Raw genomic sequence first — 21,895 nt, 5'->3', positions numbered from 1 at the left:
TGAGGTGCTCACTGACCGCTTCTCTGCCTGCATAGGAGCCTCTGCTCAGCTGACTGGCTACGTGCCTCCGTCAGGATGTGTACACTGCAGTCCAGGTCAGGGCTGCAAAATGCTGGGACTCCTTGTCAGGGCCAAGACATTGCTGGGATGGCCCCACGGCCACCTGTGGACTGGGCTGTGAGCTCATGTCCTCGGACCACATGGCCTTCGGGAAAGGCTGAGGCATGTCTGGTCTAGTGCCCCATCCCCTCCGGGGCAGGGCCATCCCTGTCATGGCCATCTTGCCCTGTGGATGATGCCAGGCCCTAGAAAAAATATAGCAAAATTACCTATCTATTTAGGGGCGCCTGGGTGGCACAGTTAGGTAAGTGGCTGACTCTTGGTTTCAGCTCAGGTCATGATCTCAGGGTCATGGGATTGAGCACTGCCTTGTAGAGCTCTGTGCTCAGTGGGGAGTCTGCTTGAGATTCTCTGCCCCTCATGCTCATGCTCTCTTTCTCTCAAATAAATAAATCTTAAAAAAAAAAAAAGAAATACCCATTTATTGAGAGGTACCCTATTTCCACTACCCTTTGTACATTCTGTAATGTAAGGTGTTTTTGTTCCATTATTGAATTTGAAACCTATACAGTTCTAACCTACAACAGAATTCTCATTCTCTTTTCAAAGGTGAAATAAAATACCAGTTTCAGGATTTCTAGTTTAATTAATATTCTTTACTCACAATTTCACAACACCATGGAACTGTTTCTTGGGGTCAGGACCATAGTCCTTTTCTTTCTTATAACCTGTTTTCTGGTAGTAAGTTGGTAAAACAGAATCAATACCTGAAGTCATCAGTAAAGATTAGAATGAATCCCACATCTGAGTCTAGATATATGACCTTTTGGGATTTAAAAATAAGCCCTTGAGAGCTTGAACTTTCTGTTCAAGCTAAATGAAATTAGATCTTCACAGTAACAGTAGGTTGGAGGAAAGCAGTGAAGTCTTCCTTTCAAGCCCACCATAGGTAACTGAATGAGCTCATGGGATGACTCCAGTCTGGATGCTGTCCATCAGTGCCATTCATTGTTCTGTCTTAGGCAGATCAGAGATCTCCGTGAACTGTAGAGCTGCGAGGAGGCAGATTGTTACTTTTTCGTTCTGGATTTAGTTAATGCTTTCTTCAGGGTCTGGTACAGACATTTCATGTAACAAATATTTTTTGCTTGTAGGCAATGAAATCTCCAGAACTAAAGGACAGGCTGGAAGAATCAGAGAAGCTAATCCAGGAAATGACTGTGACCTGGGAGGAGAAACTAAGGAAAACCGAGGAGATTGCACAGGTTCGTGCCTCCTGATTAAAATGAGAGAAAGCTCATGGCAGTTTGTGCAATGCAACTCAGGTGGCATTTCTGGGTCCTTTCTTGATTTTTAGCCATGAAGATGGCAAATCTAGCACCATTAATAAGAACCTAGATCCAAGAGTCTGTACTTTGCAAAGGTAATTTGAAGGATAAAGAAGACATAATTACAATTAATAGTTCATTATGTAAGAAATAGTTTCAAGGTCATCAACATTTTTTAAAGGAAGTAACTACTTTGTAGCCTCTGACTCTGAACCCCCAATTCTATTAAGTGCTTTGCAGACTTAAGGAACTTACCCAAACTACAAAATTGGTAGTGGTAATTAAGATATTAGCCTCTGGCTTTGTTATGACAACTCAGTAAAAGTAATATGAAATACCTAAATCTGAGCTGTCTCTCATGTTAAAAATACTTAATAAAGGGGGCACCTGGGTGGCTCAGTTGTTAAGTGTCTGCCTTTGGCTGAGGTCATGATCCCAGGGTCCTGGGATTGCTCCCTGCTCAACGGGGAGTCTGCTTCTCCCTCTCACTCTGCCTGCCACTCCTCTTGCTTGTGCTCTTTCTCCCTCTATCAAATAAATAAATAAAATCTTAAAAATAAGAATACTTAAAACAGGTAGAGTTGTGAAATTTTAGGGTGGGAACATTTGCATTTGAAAAGAATCCTCAATGTCCAGTTGTCCACTTAGTAAAAGACTTTACTCCGTGCTTTCCTGTTAGATGAGTATTTAGCCTCTGTTTTAGAAATATATGTAGCAATGTGGAAGCAGTACCCCCTCAAGCAGCCTTTTCATGATTGGACAGCTCTGACGACTCTAATACTAGCTACTTAATCAAAATCTTTGATTCTTTCATTTCTGCTCATGGTCCTTAGTTTGATCTTCCAAAGCTGAGAGAATGAGTGCCCCACATATATAGAGTAACTAAGAGTAATAATAATAATAGCAAATATTTATTGAGTATACTGTGTTGGGCCCTATGTGAAACCCTTTTAAATTACAATATTTTATTTAATCCCCCCCCATCAACCCTACCATACAGGGATAGTTATTACCTGGATATTTAAGGTAACTTCTGCTTCTTCCCCTCCTTTTCTAAAGTTAAAAATCTCTAGGAGGCGCCTCCGTGGCTCAGATGGTTAAGTGTCTGCCTTTGGCTCAGGTCATGATCTCATGGTCCTGAGATCAAGCTCTCAGCTTAGTTGGGAGCCTGCTTCTGCCTCTGCCTCTGCCCTTCTGCCTGCTTGTGCTCTATCTCTCTCTCAAATGAATAAATAAAAAAAATATTTTTAAAGATTTTTTAAATTATTATTTATGATATATATATATAAATCTTATATAAAAATCTTATTTTTTTCAAAATAGTGTTTTCAACTGTTCCTCATATTAGTAAATACATAGAACATACAAAATACATACAAAATAGTGTTTTCAACTGTTCCTCATATTAGTAAATACATAGAACTTGCTACTTCTTTTGTCACCCAGAAGGTTCCATCCTCAAATGTGCTGTCCAGAATCGACCTATACATCAAGTAGGATGGTACTACTATTAAGTAGCTTAAAGTAGGTGTTATATTAGTGCAGGCTAATTTTTAAATATTTTTTATCATGATCATTTTCTTTCTTTCTTTCTTTCTTTCTTCCTTTCTTCCTTTCTTCCTTCCTTTCTTTTCTTTTTTTTTTTTTTTACAGATTTTATTTATTCATGAGAGACACAGAGACAGAGGCAGAGACATAGGCAGAGGGAGAAGCAGGCTCCATGCAGGGAGCCCAATGTGGGACTGGATCCCGGGTCTCCAGGATCACGCCCTGGGCTGAAGGTGGCACTAAACCACTGAGCCACCCAGGCTGCCCTATTATGATCATTTTCAAAATAGATAAAAACAAGAGAAGAGTATAATGAATCCACATGTACCATCACCCAGTTTCATTGAAAATCAGGATATGATCCAATCTTGCCTTATCTGTATCCGTAAACTAGGTTATTTTAATCCATATCCTTCAAATCTCAAGAGAATATCCCAGTACATGAATTTTATTTCTTATTTTATATCTCACTTTTTGTTTTTCTTAGATTATAAGTCATTCTACTAATTATCCAGTGTAGAGCTAATTTGTGTGAGCCTTTTTGAGCTACTCCAAAAAAAAAGAAAAACACATTGACTTTGAAGTGCTATTGTGTTTGAGTTGCTGTGCTGATACAAGCAGGGTAGGTTTAAGTGAAATTGGAGTGCTCATGCTGGTGAATCTTTTCTTCCCTAACTGTTCTCTTCCTCTGTCAGATGTCCCTTTTGAGGACTGGGCCTGATTTTATCCAACACTATTTAACACCTTATCTTTGCAAGCCCCCAGGCTTTCCTGGTACTGAACTTGCTTCTCTCTCATGGGAAAAGACCTGGTCTCTTGGTCATTGACCTTTTTTTTTTTTTTTTTTTTTTAAAGAGACTAGCATTTCCTAAAATGTATTTCTGGCAATATAGCCACCAATTGTTAATAAGTCTTTGGGGAAGAAAAATAGTCCATGGTCAGATAACTTTGGGATGGTGTCCCTAAAAATAGCAAAATCCTCAGGCTGTGATTTAATTATACTGCAAACTTACTATGTGGCTCCAGTTAAATGACTTAGTGTGTCTTGTCTTTCCTCACATCAAAGGCTTTTGGTGCCTGTGATTCATTACCACTTGCTATTTATATATAGTCAAAGATACCCTGCTCTGCCCCAATTCACATACCTTAATCCTAGAGCATTGATTGCAGGAATCACGAGTATCCCCTTATATGCATACATTTGTATGTTGTGTGGATTCAGAGGCAGGCACAAAAAGGAAAGGTTCATATTCTTATGAAAATAGTACTTGAATGCGTATGCAAGTTTTATTTTGGAACAATCAAAAGACTGATGTTTTGAGCGCTCACTGTGTGTTATGTACTGTGCTAGGTGCTAGGAATTCATGGTGGATAGATAGGATACATGCCCTCATTGAGAAATGATCAAGTAAACAAGTATGAGTTACCAAGTATGAGAACAAGTAGGCTTCAGATAGAAGAAACAGGTGTAAAATCTCTTAAGCTAAGGAGAACATTCTTTCAGGGACCTGGAAGAGTTCCATATAACTATAGCACAGACTCTGAGAGTAGGAGTGATAAAACATGAAGACAGAGCAAACAGGCCAGATCAAAGGGCCTTGTGGACTTTGTTGAGGGAGTTTGGCCTTTATCCTGGTTGGGGAGTCACTGAGGCTAGCAAGAGATTGTATTGAAAATTTGGCCTTTTGGAAAGATCACAGTTGGTAAAATGTGTATGTACAGAATTAAATGAGAAAGACAAATTCAAGATGTTAGATATTTTCAACAATGAAAATTAAGAACTCCGTGGTATACTTGGTTGCTATTGGTAATGGCTTTATTTCTCAAAATAAAGTTTTAATTAACAAAATAAAATAACATTTATTACATATTTATTTAGAAAGAGAAGTTTAGGAAGAGAAGAAGCGCTATAATTTATAATACTATGTCCTAAGATTATATATTTGAATCATAAAGTTATTTAGTAATTATTCTGATATAAGATCTTTTATATCTTGCTGTGTCAATAGCTATAGAATTAATACTTCTCTAATACATTTATAGGAGCGACAGAAACAGCTTGAGAGTCTTGGAATATCTCTTCAATCTTCTGGGATTAAAGTTGGGGATGATAAATGCTTCCTTGTTAATCTGAATGCTGATCCTGCTCTGAATGAACTTCTGGTTTACTATTTAAAGGTGAGGTGCTTTGCTACTATTTACTGCCATAATACAGAACAATTTTTCATAGTATTTTTTTAAACTTGGAGAACCATGCTTGTTCCAAAATAATGAATTATCAAATTGTTATTATTTGAACAAGCTGGAGTATAGAAAAATCTTGAGTTTCTGGGATTAGTTTCCCTTTATAGTCTTTGAGTGATTTAATTCAATCTAGTAATATAAAAAATAATATTCTGATATTATTTCCAAGAAATTAAGTAGTTTAGCTACTATTATCGACTATGAATTATACTGGGGAGTTAAAGAGATGACTTTAAAACTTAAAGAATGGCTTTTAAAACTAAATGATTTATTAGTAGACTAAAGCTTTCATGGTATATATGAAGCACATTTTTTGTAAATGGTTAGATTGCAAGAGGAAATATTTAAAGAAAGTTATGGTGTGAGGCCACATACTATGAATTTTGTGTTTCCAGTAATTTAGGAAAATTTAAAAGTTTGGATTATCAACTTATAAAAAAATAAGTCACTAAAAGATTGAGGGGATCAGAGTATGAAACAGAAAAAACCCCAAGTAGTGATGGATGTTGAAATCTGTAAATTGTGAGATATCTCAGGGAGACAAGAGAAAACTTCAGAATAAGTGGGAATCCTGAGACACTACATAAATTATTAGGAGCTCATAAAATTGCTTTGTCATGGCCAGAGCATAAGTAAATTAAATAAGGGACTACATGATTCTGGCATGTGGTTAGTAAACACGGGGAGGAAGTTCCCCCCCCCTTACAAAATAGTCACTATATATGTAGGTTTAACTAAGGTGACTAGGAAGTTAAAGATAATGAGCTTGTGAACTTAGAAACTGCTTTAAAATAAAAAATAAAAAAACAAAACAAAACTGTGGCTTCATTTCTAAAGAGACTAAAGAATTCACGACACATTGGCTAGTTCCCAGTTTTTATCAAAAATATTGTGTCATAATTAGGTTTGTGTTATTTTGCTGAAGCCCCATTATTAATGAGCATCTGATACCATGTTTTATTACGCTATGAATTAAATTGTGTTTTTGATACATACAGCGTGTGTTTACTTTCAGGTATTGTGCTCGAATGGGAGCAACATGAGAGTAGCTGGGAGATGACTGATGTTTTTGTCTGGGGTGCTGCTTAACAAATGCGTGATCTCAAGTCTTTTGCCCCCTTCAGTCTATACATTCCTCCTCTATAAATGGATGCTTTGTCTGGCTACCTCAAAGGTTCCTGTGAGGATTAAATGAGACTTGATATATACAAGTACTTTATAAACAGAAGCACTATATAAATATTCCATATTTCATATTTGATGCTCTGTGTGGCACCATATATTATCCTTGTCTATTGAAAAAAGTGTAAATGATTACATCACATTCTGTGTTTCTTAATGATGATGGTAGCATTTTGTGTTAGAGTTTCAGCTATAGATATCCAAATGCTTTAGGAGAGGTGCTGTATATAGTTAAGACTCAAATAGTCTGCCCTTTTTATTTCCCAGGACTCTGAATTCTTTTTCATTCTGATGTGATGAAGTTCAAATTGGAACACACAAACATATACGCCCAACAAGAGAAAAACCTGATTCATATCTGTTTCTTAACTAAAAAAATCAAACAAAGAAACTATTTAAAGACTTTTGGAGAGTAGTCAGAATATTTCTGGTCATCTTGTGTGGAGGTGTCGGGATTCTGTTTCAGACTTGTGGTCAACCCTGTTTTGGCAGAGTTTGAGGCAGTGTTGATTTCTTCGCTGCCCAAGCTAACCCCACGACAAAAGCATATTCATGACCAAGCACATTCAGAAGGATGATCTCAGTCCAAGAACAGTTTTTTGCTTCAGTAAAGTGATACCATGATGTGGGAAGGAGGAATTTGGAGGCTGAGCATTTTTTTATTTCTTGCCTTCGAATTCTGAAATCAATTTAGATGCTGGGCAGATGACTTCACATCCCTGGGTGATTTTCAGCACCCCATCTATAAAATGAGGGCACTGGATTAAATCACCTCTAATGTTCTTTCTCGTTCCAAGTGGTAAGATACTCTTCCAGAATCCTCTATTTATTTATTTAGTCTGGAACTGGCAGCGAGAGAGTATGGTGGCCAAACCATAGATGGAACATAACTCATAAGATAATTTTGCATATAATTTGCATGCATGGGCAGTCCTCATGTTGCATGGTTCCAACACACACAAATTCCAGTTACCACAATTTAGTAAATAATGTTGATGCCAGTGCTGTTCGTGAAATTCTATGTATGCAGCCAGAGAAATTTAGTGAGGGTGAGTTTATCGATGTAAATTGTGAAAGTATGATGAGAAGGATGAAGATATGCCAAAGGGAGTGACACCAGAGAACACTTCACATTAAAGGAGCTCTTGGAAATATTTTGAAGCATCAGGAGCACAGAGGTTAAAATGGTAGACACTTAAAAAGGAGTATCACAGTTTGCCACAGCACAGAAAATATGCTCAAAATATGCTCACTCTCTATTGTATTTTATATATATATATATTGAGAAGAAGAAGGCAAGTACTGTTCAAATACTCTGGATAAGTTTTACACAAAGGAAATGCTTTAAATTTCAATGTGTCTGATATTCTAAATTACAGTATTTTAAATAGTTCTACTACTTCTTCATTTCTCTGTATGTTGTAACAGTAAGATAATTCTTAATGATGTTTTTACAGACTTTTAAAATTTATTAATTAGCTTATTTTATTATTATTTTTACAGACACTTTAAAAAGTCACAGAATAATTGTGGTTTTCCCCATTGATGATGATGATGATGATGATTTTTAAAGATCTTATGTATTTATTCATGAGATATACACAGAGAGAGGGAGAAGAAGCAGGCTCCCTGTGGAGACCCCGATGCAGGACTCCATCCCAGGACCCCGGGATCACGTCCTGAGCCAAAGGCAGAATGCTCAACCACTGAGCCATTCAGGCATCCTTTCCCTGTTGAATAATAAGGTCTCCTTGCAAAGTTATTTTTTTAAGTTATTTTTATAGTCCTGTGTTCTTATGCAAAGCAAGGACTGCCTATGATTCTGAGATAGACTTGGAGACTTATACCAGCACTGGCTGGGCTTCTAGAGGGAAGAACTGCTTCCCCTACCTTAAAAACATTATGCTCGTAATACACTTTGTTTTCTAAAGAGTTTTATAAACACATATTAGAAAAAGAGGGGGGATTCATGCCCAGATTCCAACATGCAGAGATGACCACAGTTAATATTTAATAGTTTTATCCATATCCTCTGGATCTATTCTGTAACTATAGACTTATACTGCTACATATTTTTATGTTACAGAAATAGGGTCAAAGTAGGATTGATTTTAAGCATGCCTCAGAATTATCCACCAAATCTTTCATGAGGGCTATTTTGCTTATGCAATACTGAATCTGCTCTTTTCATGAGTCAGCTATTAATGGCCTGGGAAACTAGGCTGATTCTGAAGGATTTGAGGCAAATTATACATGTAAATACTCAAGAAGGATTCATACCTTTAAAAAAAAAGATTTTATTTATTCATGAGTAACACACACACAGAGAGAGAGAGAGAGAGAGAGAGGCAGAGGCATAGGCAGAGGGAGAAGTAGGCTCCTCACGGGGACTCAATCCCAGGACTCCAGGATCACGACCTGAGCCAAAGGCAGATGTTCAACCACTGAGCCACCAGGAGTCCAGGATTCATACCTTGATAAGTGATTCAGCAGTAGCTTTAAAACACATGTCGATCCGATAGCATATCTCTCATTGAAGGTAAACTGCCTGGTGTCGTCCTTGTTAGTATTCAGTCACTGATTGAGGTGATCATGGCAGTGGCACCAGCCATTCAGTGTTTGTGGAGCTACAGGTAGGTTTTGAGGACCCCAAGAGAAGCAAGACACAGTTATGCCACATTAAGAGTTTTTGGGTTGGCAACTTGAATTTGTAAGAGATGGAAAAATACCTTCTTGCCTTTTTCACCGCCATTCCAGAAAAGCTGTCCTCAGAGTCTTGGTTCTGTTAAGCTAGTGTGATTTCTTTATTAAAGAATTTTGATTGGGATCCCTGGGTAGCGCAGCGGTTTGGCGCCTGCCTTTGGCCCAGGGCGCGATCCTGGAGACCCGGGATCGAATCCCACATCAGGCTCCCGGTGTATGGAGCCTGCTTCTCCCTCCGCCTGCTTCTCCCTCCGCCTGTGTCTCTGCCTCTCTCTCTCTTTCTGTGACTATCATAAATAAATAAAAAATTAAAAAAAAAAAAAAAAGAATTTTGATTATTTAGATATGTGAAGAATAACAAGTACTTTTCTGCTTAGTGTCCCTGGTACTCGCTTAACCTTTTCCTTCAGAAATTATCTGAGAATACTGATAAGCTGAGGGACCTCACTGGCTTTACTGACATGCACCTTTTCCTTCTTGCAGGCTCGGAAAAGCTTGCCCTGTGAAATATGTCACTGTGGACAAGTCCTATCTCTTTATTTTCCTTTCTTTCCTCCCTCCTTTCCCTTCCCTGTGCCCCTCTCTCTGTCTTTCTTTCTTTTACGACTTAGTTGATCAGAGGGAGATTCTCAAAAGAGCAACATAAATGGTTGATTTATAAAAGAAGCAAAGGTACTTAGTAAGTTCTTAGAAGAGTTCATCATCTCCAGTGAAATTAAATTGAAGTGAATTAAAGAAGGGTTAAAAAGCCATTTCTAGCTTTTTCATTATTTCTGAGATTTTAAAATCTGGTGTTTTATATTTGTTAAAGCTTTCTCTAAAATTAGTATACTTTAAGAATTATCATATCCAGGGATGCCTGGGTGGTGCAGTTGGTTGGGCCTCCAGCTCTTGGTTTTGGTGTAGGTCATGATCTCAGGGCTGTGGGATCAAGCCATATATCGGGCTCTGTGCTTAGCTCAGAGTCCACTTGGGACTCTTTCTCTCTAAAGTAAACAAATCTTAAAAAAAAAAAAAAAAGAATCCTTATATCCATATATCACATAGAGACCAAAAAGCCACCCTTGATTAACTTTATTTTTGATTACCTTGTACTTTCATAACATTTATTCATTAGATAAACTCCTGTGCCAATCCATGATAAGTTTATTTTTCCCCTCATCAGTATTTTTATTGCAGGGTTTAGAGCACAATAGGAGGAACTTATCAAAAAGCTTTTTGTCTAACTTGTTTAAATATCAAACTGTAAGGCTTTGGCAGATTGAGCTTTTAGAGCTTAATGTTTGAGATTCCAGTGAATCATCATCCAAATCAGAATAGATTATAACCTCAAATGAGAGATTTAAGTTGTCACCGAGATTGCAAGCACCACAAAATTGGGACTTTGTCTCTCTTTTGTTTCCAGTGACTCAGTGCCCAGCTCATAATAGATGTTCAGAATAATATTTGTTGAGAAAATGAAGTTTTCCTTCTAGAATTTCGATTACACCTTTGCATGTTTGTGTTAATATTTGTCTCTAATAATTTTTAATTCAGTCTATCAACAAATACTTAGCATCTACCATGTATCATGTACTGTGCTTATTTTTGGAGAAGATACAGGAGTCCTGTAAAAGGTTGCTGTCTAAATAAAGGGAAAAAAAAACATTTGTGCAAGAGGTTGTAATGTGGTACCCACTCTGAGTGTAATCAGGTTCAGAGAAGGGAGAAGTCAGTGCTGCCCAGCGGTGAAACTTTCAAGTAGAAGATGACACTAGACCTAGTTATTGAAAGACATTTTTATTTAGATGAGGCGAAGAGGGAGTATTTCAGGCAAAGAAAACAAGAGCAAGGGCACAGACATGGGTCTGAACCTGTATGTGGATGAAGTATAGGGATTATTTCTATACTCAGACTCCAACCTAGGGCATATAGCCCAAGGATTACCTCCACCTCCACTTCCACCAAAGTCACTATTAAGATGCCTAGAATTTCTTACAGGAGGACAAATGGGATTATACATGGAAATGGCCTATGCCAAGTGCTTTGGGGATGTTTCCTTCTTTTTTAGGAGACCTTGGGCCCCTTTTCTCTTTAGACTTTTTCTTTTTTTAAGATTTTATTATTTTTAGGTAATCCAATGTGGGACTTGAATTCACAATCCTGAGATACAGAGTCACATGTTCCTCCAGCTGAACCAGACAGGCACCCTTCTCTTTAGACTTTCCCCCCTCCTTTTGGAACTTCTTTCCACCATAGGGTTGGTTTTGTAAAGACAGGGAGGGAAGAACCAAAGTGGGGAATGGAGACAGGCATGGAATAGATTCTTTAAGCCTGCTACCAAACATCATAAGCATTACTTGGCAGTTTCCATGTAGTCAAGTCTTGTTCTCCAGATTAAGAAAGTGTGGGGATTGGCCAGGAAATCTTAGCCAATAGTGAGGAATAAAGGTTTATGTGTGGAATGTCCTCTGTATTATATACACTCCTTGGGGATTGAAAAAGATACCATGGGACAGCTCTGGATCCCAAATCTTTGTTTCCTTAGAAATACCACTGCAGTATAGTTGAGTAAAGAAACCCCTGGAGAAGGGGAAATGAAAATACTAGTGGGGAAGGGCCCCTTTTATGAGATTGAGGTCCCAGAAGAGATGGGAGGCACTGGGATCCACAACATAATTAATAGAGTTATTAGCAAAGAAGGGGAGTGAATCATCTTCCATGGAGTCTGAAGGGAAATGATTATTCATTTATTTTTCTTTTATATTTATTTAATACTTAACTGTGGTAGGCTTGTGTTATATGCTTGGATTACAGTAGAGAGCGGGTCAGGCTGTTCTCTTTTGTGGCATTTCCAGGCTAGCTGTGGAGATAGACACCGAACCTGACAGTCAATTCTATGTAAGGAAATGAAATAGAACGATGGGGTAGTTATTTCTGATTATCGGTTCAGGGTATATCTCGAATGTGCCCTTTAACAGTGAGATAGAAATGATAAGAAACTACCAGTATCAAGGTGGGGGGGGGGGTTCAGACCAAGGAAACCAACAGTGTGCTCAAAGGACGGATAAAAGGTCAGTGTGGCCTTATCTTCCTCTAGAAGAAGGGGAAGTGGTAGGAGCTAGGATAGGAGAGGTAGGTGGGGCCAGATCACTGAGTGTTTTTTTGTAAGCCTGAATAAGAATATGGACTTCATTAGAAGTTCAAAGGGAAACCACTAGAGGGTTTTAAATAGGGAGATCATATGATCTGCTGTTGTCCTAGTAATAGATGGGGTTGGAGGATTGATTAGGAGTGGAGAAATCGTAGAAGATTCATATATTCACCCCAGCAAAAGAGCAGGGTGTGATAGTAGAGGTGGGAGAGAATGAGCTGATTCTCAATGTTTTGGAGGAACAGTCTGTAGGGATGTTCTGATTGACATGGGCTCAGTGATAAGCTAGTAAGGGAAAGAGAGGACTCTGTAGCATCTAAGCTTTTTTGCTGACTATCAGGAGAAGAGAATAGATTCATTGGGTTGGGGTTGGGGGAGCAAAAATTCTGCTTTGGCCCTTTCACTTTAAAATGTCTTTAGACACTCACCTGCCTCTCTCACTCACATACATACATACATACCTACATAAAATGCTAAAAAAAAAAAAAAGGGGGAAGAAATATCTTTAAGCAGCCACGTAGGCAAGAAATAATGGTTAGTGAGACTGGAATAGTGATAGTGGAGGCAGGAAAATAATGGAACTGAAGTCTCTCGTTCCTGGCTGGTGATTTAATTTATATAGAGACAGTGTTGTAGACAGGTGGAATCTAAGGACCCAGATGGGGTCCTGCAGGACCAACCAAGAAGGTACTTGCCTTCACACAGGGTAGAAATCAAATGAAAACCGAGAAGAAGAGAGGGCAGAGTTTATTGAAGACAGAGAAAGCCTTCTGGGAGATTCGGAAAGGAAAGGAGAGTACTTCTCCCTTTTGCTTGGGGCCTGAGGTGTTTTATTGAGGATTATGTCTTCTCAGGCATCCAGGAACAAAGAGCAGTGCTTAGGTGTCCTCCATAAGCTACTTATGCCCTAGAGCCAGAGGTCTTGGTGAGTCAGTGGTCTTGGTCACTCCTTGGATGATATCTGTTGTGCTGCAAGACTCCAAAGAAAGCGTTAACTACTTGGCCTTTACAAGAACATACATTAGCAGTTCTATAAGGTGTGTGTGTGGGGGAGAGAGGAGGTTATAGGTCCTTGCAAGAATAGGAGCAGGAAAAGGAGCAGAAAAGCAGTTTTTCGGGGGTCGCTGGGTGGCTCAGTGGTTTAGCGCCTGCCTTTGGCCCAGGGTGTGATCCTGGAGCCCCAGGATCGAATCCCACTTCAGGCTCCCAGCATGGAACCTGCTTCTCCCTCCGCCTGTGTCTCTGTCCCTCTCTCTCTCTCTCTCTCTTTCTATGTCTACCATGAATAAATAAATAAAAACTCTTAAAAAAAAAAGCAGTTTTTCATGGGTCTCTGTTTCAGCAGTATTTAAAATCCATGGGACTAGATAAAGTCCTCATGATCAGGGGTCAGCAACTATTCCACTGGCCAAATCTAGCCACTGGCTTCTCTATGGCATGGGAGCTAAGAATGGTTTTTTACATCCTTTTTTTTATTTTTTTTTAATTTTTATTTATTTATTTATTTATTTATTTATTTATTTATTTATTTATTTATTTTAAAATTTATTTATGATAGTCACACACAGAGAGAGAGAGAGAGAGAGAGGCAGAGACATAGGCAGAGGGAGAAGCAGGCTCCATGCACCGGGAGCCTGACGTGGGATTCGATCCCGGGTCTCCAGGATCGCGCCCTGGGCCAAAGGCAGGCGCCAAACCGCTGCGCCACCCAGGGATCCCTACATCTTTTTTTAAATGGTTGAAAAAATTAGAAGAAACACAGTATTTCAGACACATGAAAACTATATGCAGTTCAGATTTCAGTGTTCATAAATAAAGTTTTATTGGAAAGTAACCTCACTTGTTCATTTGTGCATTGTCTGTTTTTACATTACTAGGCAGAGTTCAGTGGCTGCATGTGACTTGCAAAGCCTAAAGTATTTTGTATCTGACTCCTGATTTAGGTGTATGGAAGGAGAAGGTGGCCTAAGGACACAGTCAGGTGTTATCAATGTTTAATTATGTACGGGTAGCCAAATGTTGAGGTGCATAAGAGGGAGCTTGATTTTTATGCCCGCTTTCTCAGTTGCTAGCCAAAAAGCAAGGCTGTAACTGGGGCTTCAAGAAATGAGTAATTGCAGCTCTATAGCAAGAAGAACATATCCATCATATCTTCTATGAGGATTAGGGAGACTGGGTTTATGAAATAGTTTTAATCTTTCCACACTCCTTAGATTTGGATAGCTTTTTTTTTTTAAAGGTTTATTTATTTTTTTATTCAGAGAGAGCAAGAGAGAGAGGCAGAGGGAGAAGCAGGCTCCATGCAGGAAGCCTGACGTGGGACTCAATCCCGGATCTCCAGGATCACACCCCGGGCTTCAGGCAGCGCTAAACTGCTGCGCCACTGGGGCTGCCCTGGATAGCTTTTTATCTTTGTGGTTGACTCATCTTGATTGACACCAGGTATATGATGTACAACTTAAATAACTATAGTTTTCAGATCCATATTATGGTACCTTATTGACGTGTGGCTCATGCTCTTAGAGTAATATAAAATATTTGGAATCAAAATTGCAATGGAAAATAATATAGTATGGACATTAATATAAAACTGTAGTTTTTGGGTTTCAAAGGTATAACTCAATTCAATTCATTATCCTTTATAAGCAAATATAACTTGTAGAATATATTTCAGAGGAAGCCAGAAATTCTCCCTACCCCATTCCATTTACTTTAGAAGTCTTTTAGCTGAGATAATGGATCAATATAAGAGGGCTCAGAGGAGGTGATTTCAATTTCTGTACATGTAAGAATACAATATAAATCAGTGACTTTGATTTTTTTGTAGGAACATACATTGATAGGTTCAGCAAATTCCCAAGATATCCAACTATGTGGAATGGGAATTCTTCCTGAACATTGTATTATAGACATCACAGCAGAAGGCCAGGTTATGCTGACTCCTCAGAAGAACACCAGGTAATGTACCTTAATTAGTATTAATGTCACAATAATTTTTAAGAAAAAGTGTACTAGTTGTGGGTGTTATGTAACATGTTTGGCCTTTCTTTTTAAGTTTACTTAATGAAGCTATCCAGTTAGTCCTTTACATTTCACTTTTTAATATCTCTTAAACCCATCTCTTTTCTCTGTACTCAACTACCATGGCCTTACTTAAATAAGACCTTCATCAGATCTTGATGGGAACCATGCCAGTGCTCTAATCTTTTTCCTAGGTCACTCACCATACAGCCAGATGGCTTTCTACTATTTTTGATACAAAATCCCTTATATCCCTATTATTTGTCTCCTGTTCCTCTAGGCAGCTAACTCCTGTTTGACCTTGAAAACTAAGCTCTGTCATTATCCACTTTGGGTGAATTCCCTGTTTGGTCTACACGAAGGGGCCCTAGTATATATTCTCTGTACACATTATGCTTCCTGTTATGTTAACACTTCATATTTTATTTTTTTAATTAATTAATTAATTTATTTATTTATTTTTAAGTAGTCTCCATGCCCAATGTGGAGCCCAGTGCGGGGCTTAAATTTATGACCCTGATATCAAGACCTGAGCTAAGATCAAGAGCCAGACGCTTAACTAACTGAGATACCCAGGTGTCCTATCATATTGTGTTCCTGTGTGCTCTTAACCTTTATTACCCCAGGGGACTGAGCTCATTTAGGACAAAGGCCTTTCTTTTTTGTTTTTTTTTTTGTCATTAGTATGTAATAGAAGACTAGTATATAAGTGCTCAATGAGTAATGAATGAATGAAGAGGCATAACATGTAAATGTTTGTCAGTTTGCTTCCTTGAGCTGTGAAGCTGTTGTTGCCTTGTTATATAATGGCATATATAACCTGTTAACTGACTTATATTGAGTTTTCAAACGTTGATCCATTTCATTATATGATACTGAATAATCAATATCATTACTAATTTTGGGGTGCCTGGATGGCTCAAGTGGTTGAACATCTGACTTGGTTTTAGCTCAGAGCACCATCTTAGGGTTGTGAGAGAGAGAGAGCCCCACATTGGGTTCCACTCAGCGAGGAGTTGGCTTGAGATCCTTTCTCTCCTTCTCCCTCTGCCCCTCCCCCTGCTTGAGCATGTGCACTTGCTCTCTTTCTTTCTCTCTCTCTCTCTAAAAATAAATAAATCATGGGGCATCTGGGTGGCTCAGTCAGTTAAGCATTTGACTATTGATTTTGGCTCAGGTCATGAGCTTGCAGTTGTGGGATCAAGCCCCATGTCTGGCTCTGTGCAGAGTCTACTTCAGATTCTGTCTCTCTCTCTCCCTCCCACACACACACACTCTCTCTGTCTCTCTCTCTCTCTCTCTCAAATAAATAAAGTCTTTAAAAATAAATAGATCTTTAAAACATATCATTACTAATTTTATCCAAAAAGTCTTTAAATATTGGGAAGCTATGAAACTCACGGTGAAGGATGCAAATGAGGAAGGGGAAAAAATAGAGTAGAAGCTGGGCCTGTCACTCCCAGCCTGGGTATGCTATTCTCCTATTAAATAATCTCATAGAATACCAGCCTCAGGCAAGGTTACTCTGAGGCTGTCATAAAATATGACACAGCAGGCCACGTAAGAATTTTGTTTCGGTGCAGGCAGAAACCAAGGTTGTTCTGACACACACCAAATAGCAAACACCTTCTCTTGGCTAAGATGAGTGATTACTTCTTTACCAGTCACAACTTTTATGTTTATTCTAGTCTCCCCTCTATTGATAGGATTTTTTTGAAATGTCCAATTGCAAAAGTATGCCTGTTTTCTGACAGTATCCAACATATACATAACCTCTGTCTCTCAGAGCCTTTGCCAGGTAGTCTAGCTAAAGCCCAAATCCTGTAACAGTCCTTCCGAGCATGCTATCACTAGTACACCCCATGGTTCCTGCAGCTGTGTCTTCTCCCTGTGTGTGCATAACCAGCCCACCTTGTTCAGCTACAGGAATGCTCCTAGGGGGCCTTTGGGTAGAGGACATTGACACAGGTCTCCAATTCTCACTTGAAATTTACAGTTAGCATTAGATACAATCTATCAGCTGTTTTCCTCGCTTTGTCCATTTTCAAGAAAATACCACTCTCTGTATTTTGTTCAGGCCACCATAATACTCTGGTATGAATGAACACAGTGCATTTTATGTACTTCTCATTTTGTCACTTGAAATGTTTAAAAAGTTGTGCATTCAGGTCAAGATTTTTAAAAAGTAGTAATTTTTACTGCTTCATCAAGGATATCCTCAAAAGAAACATTTTTTTTTAAATTGTGAGTGCATGGCAGTGAGTAGTCCAGTGACTACTAGTAATGTTTGGGGCCACTGCTTTGGTTTGTGCTGAAACACAAAGTTTTACTCTCTGCTGGTATAAATGTCAACACAGTGAAAAAGGGCAGGTTAGCATTATTATAAAAATAGCTTTGATCTTGGGGACCCCACAGAGACCACACTTTGAAAACTGTTATTATAATCATGCTTTTATTTACTAATTATGGCTTAACTGCTGTAGCTTTTAAAAATTAGCATCTATATATGTTTGCCTTTAATTGAACTCCTCATGGTATTTAAGGAATTTGTGTCATAAAAGCTAAAATCTGCTAATTTTACTAGGTTCCCTTTTGTTATAATTTTTGAGCTCGTGCTTTGAATAATCAGAGTATAGAAGGACCAATTACTTTTACTGTTTAAAAATCCACATGCTAAGTGAAATCCAGGTATACAGAGTAGAATTTTGTGTATATGTGTGTGTGTATACACACACACACACACACACACACACACACACACACACACACACACACATATAGAGTAACTAGCAATATAAAGCCAGTTTAGTGCTTTAGGAAGGTAAAGAAACTAGGATAGTGTAGCCTGGAGTGATGAGCAACTTTTACAGAGGAAGCAGAACCAACTGGCCTTTGAAAGCTGAGTAGGAATTGGAGAGTTGGATGGTGAGGGACGGGAACTCTATTCCAGGTTGCACAACTAGTATAAGCCTGGCTTTGAAAGAAAATCAATCATGTTTAGTGATTAGAACATAAATCTTTTTTTTTTTTTTTTGACTGGAGTTGAGAATTCACTAGAATGGGTAAAAAAAGAAAGAGATAAACAGGGTTTCCTTTTGTAGGGCCTTGAGGGCCAAATTAAAGAACTTGACCTATATCCTATATCTAAGCAAATGAGTCCTTTAGTAGGAGAGAGGCTTGAAAAAACTGGTATTCTCTGAATATCAGTCTTATAGTGGGATGCATAATTTTTTTTTTGAGATTTTATTTATTTATTTGTGAGAGACACACAGAGAGAGGCAGAGACACAGGCAGAGGGAGAAGTAGGCTCCATGCAGGGAGCCTGATGTGGGACTCGATTCTGGAACTCCAGGATCATGCTCTGGGCCAAAGGCAGGTGCTAAACCGCTGAGCCACCCAGACATCCCGGATGCATAATTTTTGTTTATTTCTTGCCCCTGCAAATTCTTCCCTTTATATCCTTCTATTCACCTTTCTGTTGAACCATTGTCAAGACAAGCAGTCAAGTGGACCTTATAAATCTTTTATATATTGATAGGATATGAATGTTTTTCTGTGCTCTAGGAAGTTACAGAAGAATTTAGCACTGGTCTCGTTTCTTGTATTTCTAGAGTGTAATTGGTTAATTGGCTAATATTCATGTAGATTGGACATAGTCATTTGAGTCATAATATATGCCACTACCAGCTTTTTAGTATATGACTCCATATTTACTCATTAATATGTTATATGACAAATTTGGAACTTTGAAAAGTAGAGGATAATAATTTATTATATTTAGCACCTTAAGCATTTTAAATAAATCACCAGAGAAGTAAATACAAATAATAAAACTCACCGAGGGCAGGTTTTATTTTGGGGAATTGGTTATTTTGTTTTTCCTAGTACGTACATCTCTATAGTATTGGATAATTAAAGGAGAATACATGATAATCATTGTTTGCATGTTTGATCTCTTCTCCCTGCAGAACATTTGTAAATGGCTCTTCCGTATCTAGCCCTATACAGCTACACCATGGGGACAGGATATTATGGGGAAACAACCACTTCTTCAGGTATGACATTACTCATGGCTCTTAAAGAGAGATTATTGAAGATTATACCATGAAACAGAAGAATGTATATTAGAAGGTAAACTTAACTCCAATGAAAGTATTCTTTGTTGTGGACATATATATTTACTGACTGTATATGGTTTGTTCACTATATGCTTTGAGCCTGAGAGACATTAGAATAATATACTCAGGAAAAATAAGGAGTTTACTTACTTATTTTTTCCTTTTTATTTCCCCGTGGAAGATGATTGTTTTGCCGTTTGGTAAAAGAATTCATTAATTTTTTTTTTTTTCTGACATGCTTATCTTTCGACTTGTTTATTTTTTTTTATGGGAAAAGTAGTAGTTTTAGTTTCCTAATTTGTAAGATAAAATTCGGAAAAACAATAAAGCAAAATAAGGTTCAAAGTTCCTGGGTGGCTCAGTTGGTTAGATGCCTGCTTTCAGCTCAGGTCATGGTCCTGGGGTCCTGGGATTGAGCACCATGTCAGGCTTCCTGCTCAGTGAGTGGGTCTGCTTGTCCCTCTCCCCTGCCCCTCCCCCCTGCTTGTTCTCTTTCTCTCTTTCTCCCTCTCTCTCTCCCAAATAAATAAATGAAATCTTTAAAAAATATAAAGTTTGTATTTCATTTAGGAATGTTTTCAGCTATATATAAGGGCAAACTTGACTATAATAGCTTAAACAGTTTGTTTCACTGACCAAATAAGAAATCCCAAGGTGGATGTTTGTTGGCATTGGCTAATAAGCCTCTCAAAACTGTCATAGCAGAAGGCTTGTCACTATCTCATTGTCTTGGCATTTCCCTGTGGTCTAAAGATGGCTATGCCACTCCAGGTATCAAAGCAGCATCCAGGCACATACAAAGAAAATGAGGGAGAAGGCCCTATCTGCTTGATCAGAAAAAGCGGAAGTCTTCCCAGAGTCTCTAGCAACCTTCCATTTTTTGTCTCATTTGCTAGAATATGCCTCTTAACTACAAGGGAGGCTGAGAAAGTACCTGTTTTGGGACTGCACACATTGTTTCCCATAGAAAATTGGTGTTGTGTTGCCAGGGAAGGATGGGCTAGAGATTGTATAGAACTGAAATCCTGGTCTGGTTCTCTTCCTGTCACTGGTCACTGTGCTTGGGATATCAGACTGATTTTTCTTATAGCTAATGGAGATCAGTTGCTTGTAGGCCAGTCGATATTTTGATTACTGGGGAAAAGGTAGAGGGGTACAAAGTATGCAGAAAATATTTTTCCTTTTTTTTCCTTCTCAAACTAAATCAAGTGTAAACTGCTTGGCTTAGTATTCAGGGCCTTCATAATTTGGGATAAGTTGATCTTTCCAGTATTGTCTCCCATAACCTCTACTGTACAAACTTCACATACCACTATGTTGTTTTATTCATAATTTCTCCAGAGACTATGAGAGTTTCCAGCTCTACATCTCTTCTCATGCTGTTCCCATTGCCCTAACTGCCCTGCTTTCTCCTTATTTTCTAAGACTTGGCTCAGATGACTTCCTACTCTGTCATCTTTTCTGTTGTTACTCCTCAGTGGTCCTTAGCTTTTCTTCAGCACCTAGCTTGTCACAGTCATGTGGCCCCAAGTCACATGGTCTGTTGTAACTATTTGCTCATGCATGTGTGTTTATTTCTACTACTAGAGGATAAAATTCCTGAGTATAGTAATTAATTGCCTTACCCTTACATTGTATCCCCTTGGCATCTAGCAAATACCAGTATTTAATGAATGGAATAAATGCATATCTTTATTTTAAAAATAATACTCTTTTTTTCCACCAAGACTGAATTTGCCTAAAAAGAAAAAGAAAGCAGATCGAGAGGATGATGAACATGACATCTCCATGAAGAATGAAACCAATTCAGAGCAGCTGGATGTAGATGGAGACTCCTCCAGTGAGGTGTCCAGTGAAATCAACTTCAATTATGAATATGCACAAATGGAGGTCACCATGAAGGCCCTGGGTAATAATGGTGAGCAGATCTGTTGTGTGTTTTAAAATATATATTTTTTTAATTTATTCATGAGAGACAGAGAGAGAGGCAGAGACATAGGCAGAGGGAGAAGGAGGCTTCCCTGCGGGGAGCCTGGTGTACGACTCGATCCAGGACCCTGGGATTACGACCTGAGCCAAAGGCAGATGCTCAACTACTGAGCCACCTAGTTGCCTCTAGAATCTTTTAAAGTTGATTGAAAGCTAAAAATGTTTATGACTGAGACTTTTTAAATGTTAAAAAAAAGGAAATCTTAGTTATTCTCTATATTCTTTTAATTTATAACATTTATAAAAACTTTTCATTCTTTCAGCCTTGATTACAAATCACTGCAAAGTTTGTTCTCATTGATAGAATTTTTCAGGTTTGAAACTTGACTGCCACTGCCACTCTTAGGTTATGTGTAGAACGTGCAGTAGACCTGCTTTTCCTGTATGGAAGACCGTTTGGCATGTATCTGACAGTATAGATGATATGATGAGTGTTTGGGAGTAAGGAAAACTGAATTTATTCCACACTCTCTTCAAGAATATTCACTTACTAATTAGGATGACAAACAGCATAGCAATATAGAACAACGTTTGAAATCTATTGTGTTATACTGTTACTTTTTGTTCAT

At 38.4% G+C, this 21,895-nt stretch overlaps 1 protein-coding gene across 2 annotated transcripts in view; it reads left to right on the top strand.

Annotated features, from left to right (window-relative positions):
* KIF13B (kinesin family member 13B) overlaps positions 1 to 21,895 on the top strand; it is a 200,847-nt gene that overhangs the window by 95,851 nt on the left and 83,101 nt on the right. For both annotated transcript variants that reach the window (XM_072719582.1, XM_072719583.1), the window contains 5 exons: positions 1,215 to 1,325; positions 4,980 to 5,114; positions 15,026 to 15,156; positions 19,188 to 19,274; positions 21,065 to 21,255. In XM_072719582.1, the coding sequence (XP_072575683.1) occupies positions 1,215 to 1,325; positions 4,980 to 5,114; positions 15,026 to 15,156; positions 19,188 to 19,274; positions 21,065 to 21,255 (655 nt within the window). The remainder of the gene's footprint in view (positions 1 to 1,214; positions 1,326 to 4,979; positions 5,115 to 15,025; positions 15,157 to 19,187; positions 19,275 to 21,064; positions 21,256 to 21,895) is intronic.

The sequence above is a fragment of the Vulpes vulpes genome, chromosome 9 (genome assembly GCF_048418805.1).
Source record: "Vulpes vulpes isolate BD-2025 chromosome 9, VulVul3, whole genome shotgun sequence".
NCBI classification, from domain to species: Eukaryota; Metazoa; Chordata; class Mammalia; order Carnivora; family Canidae; genus Vulpes; species Vulpes vulpes.
The sequence above is the reverse complement of the archived record's forward strand: the minus strand, read 5'-3'. Positions and strand labels throughout refer to the sequence as shown.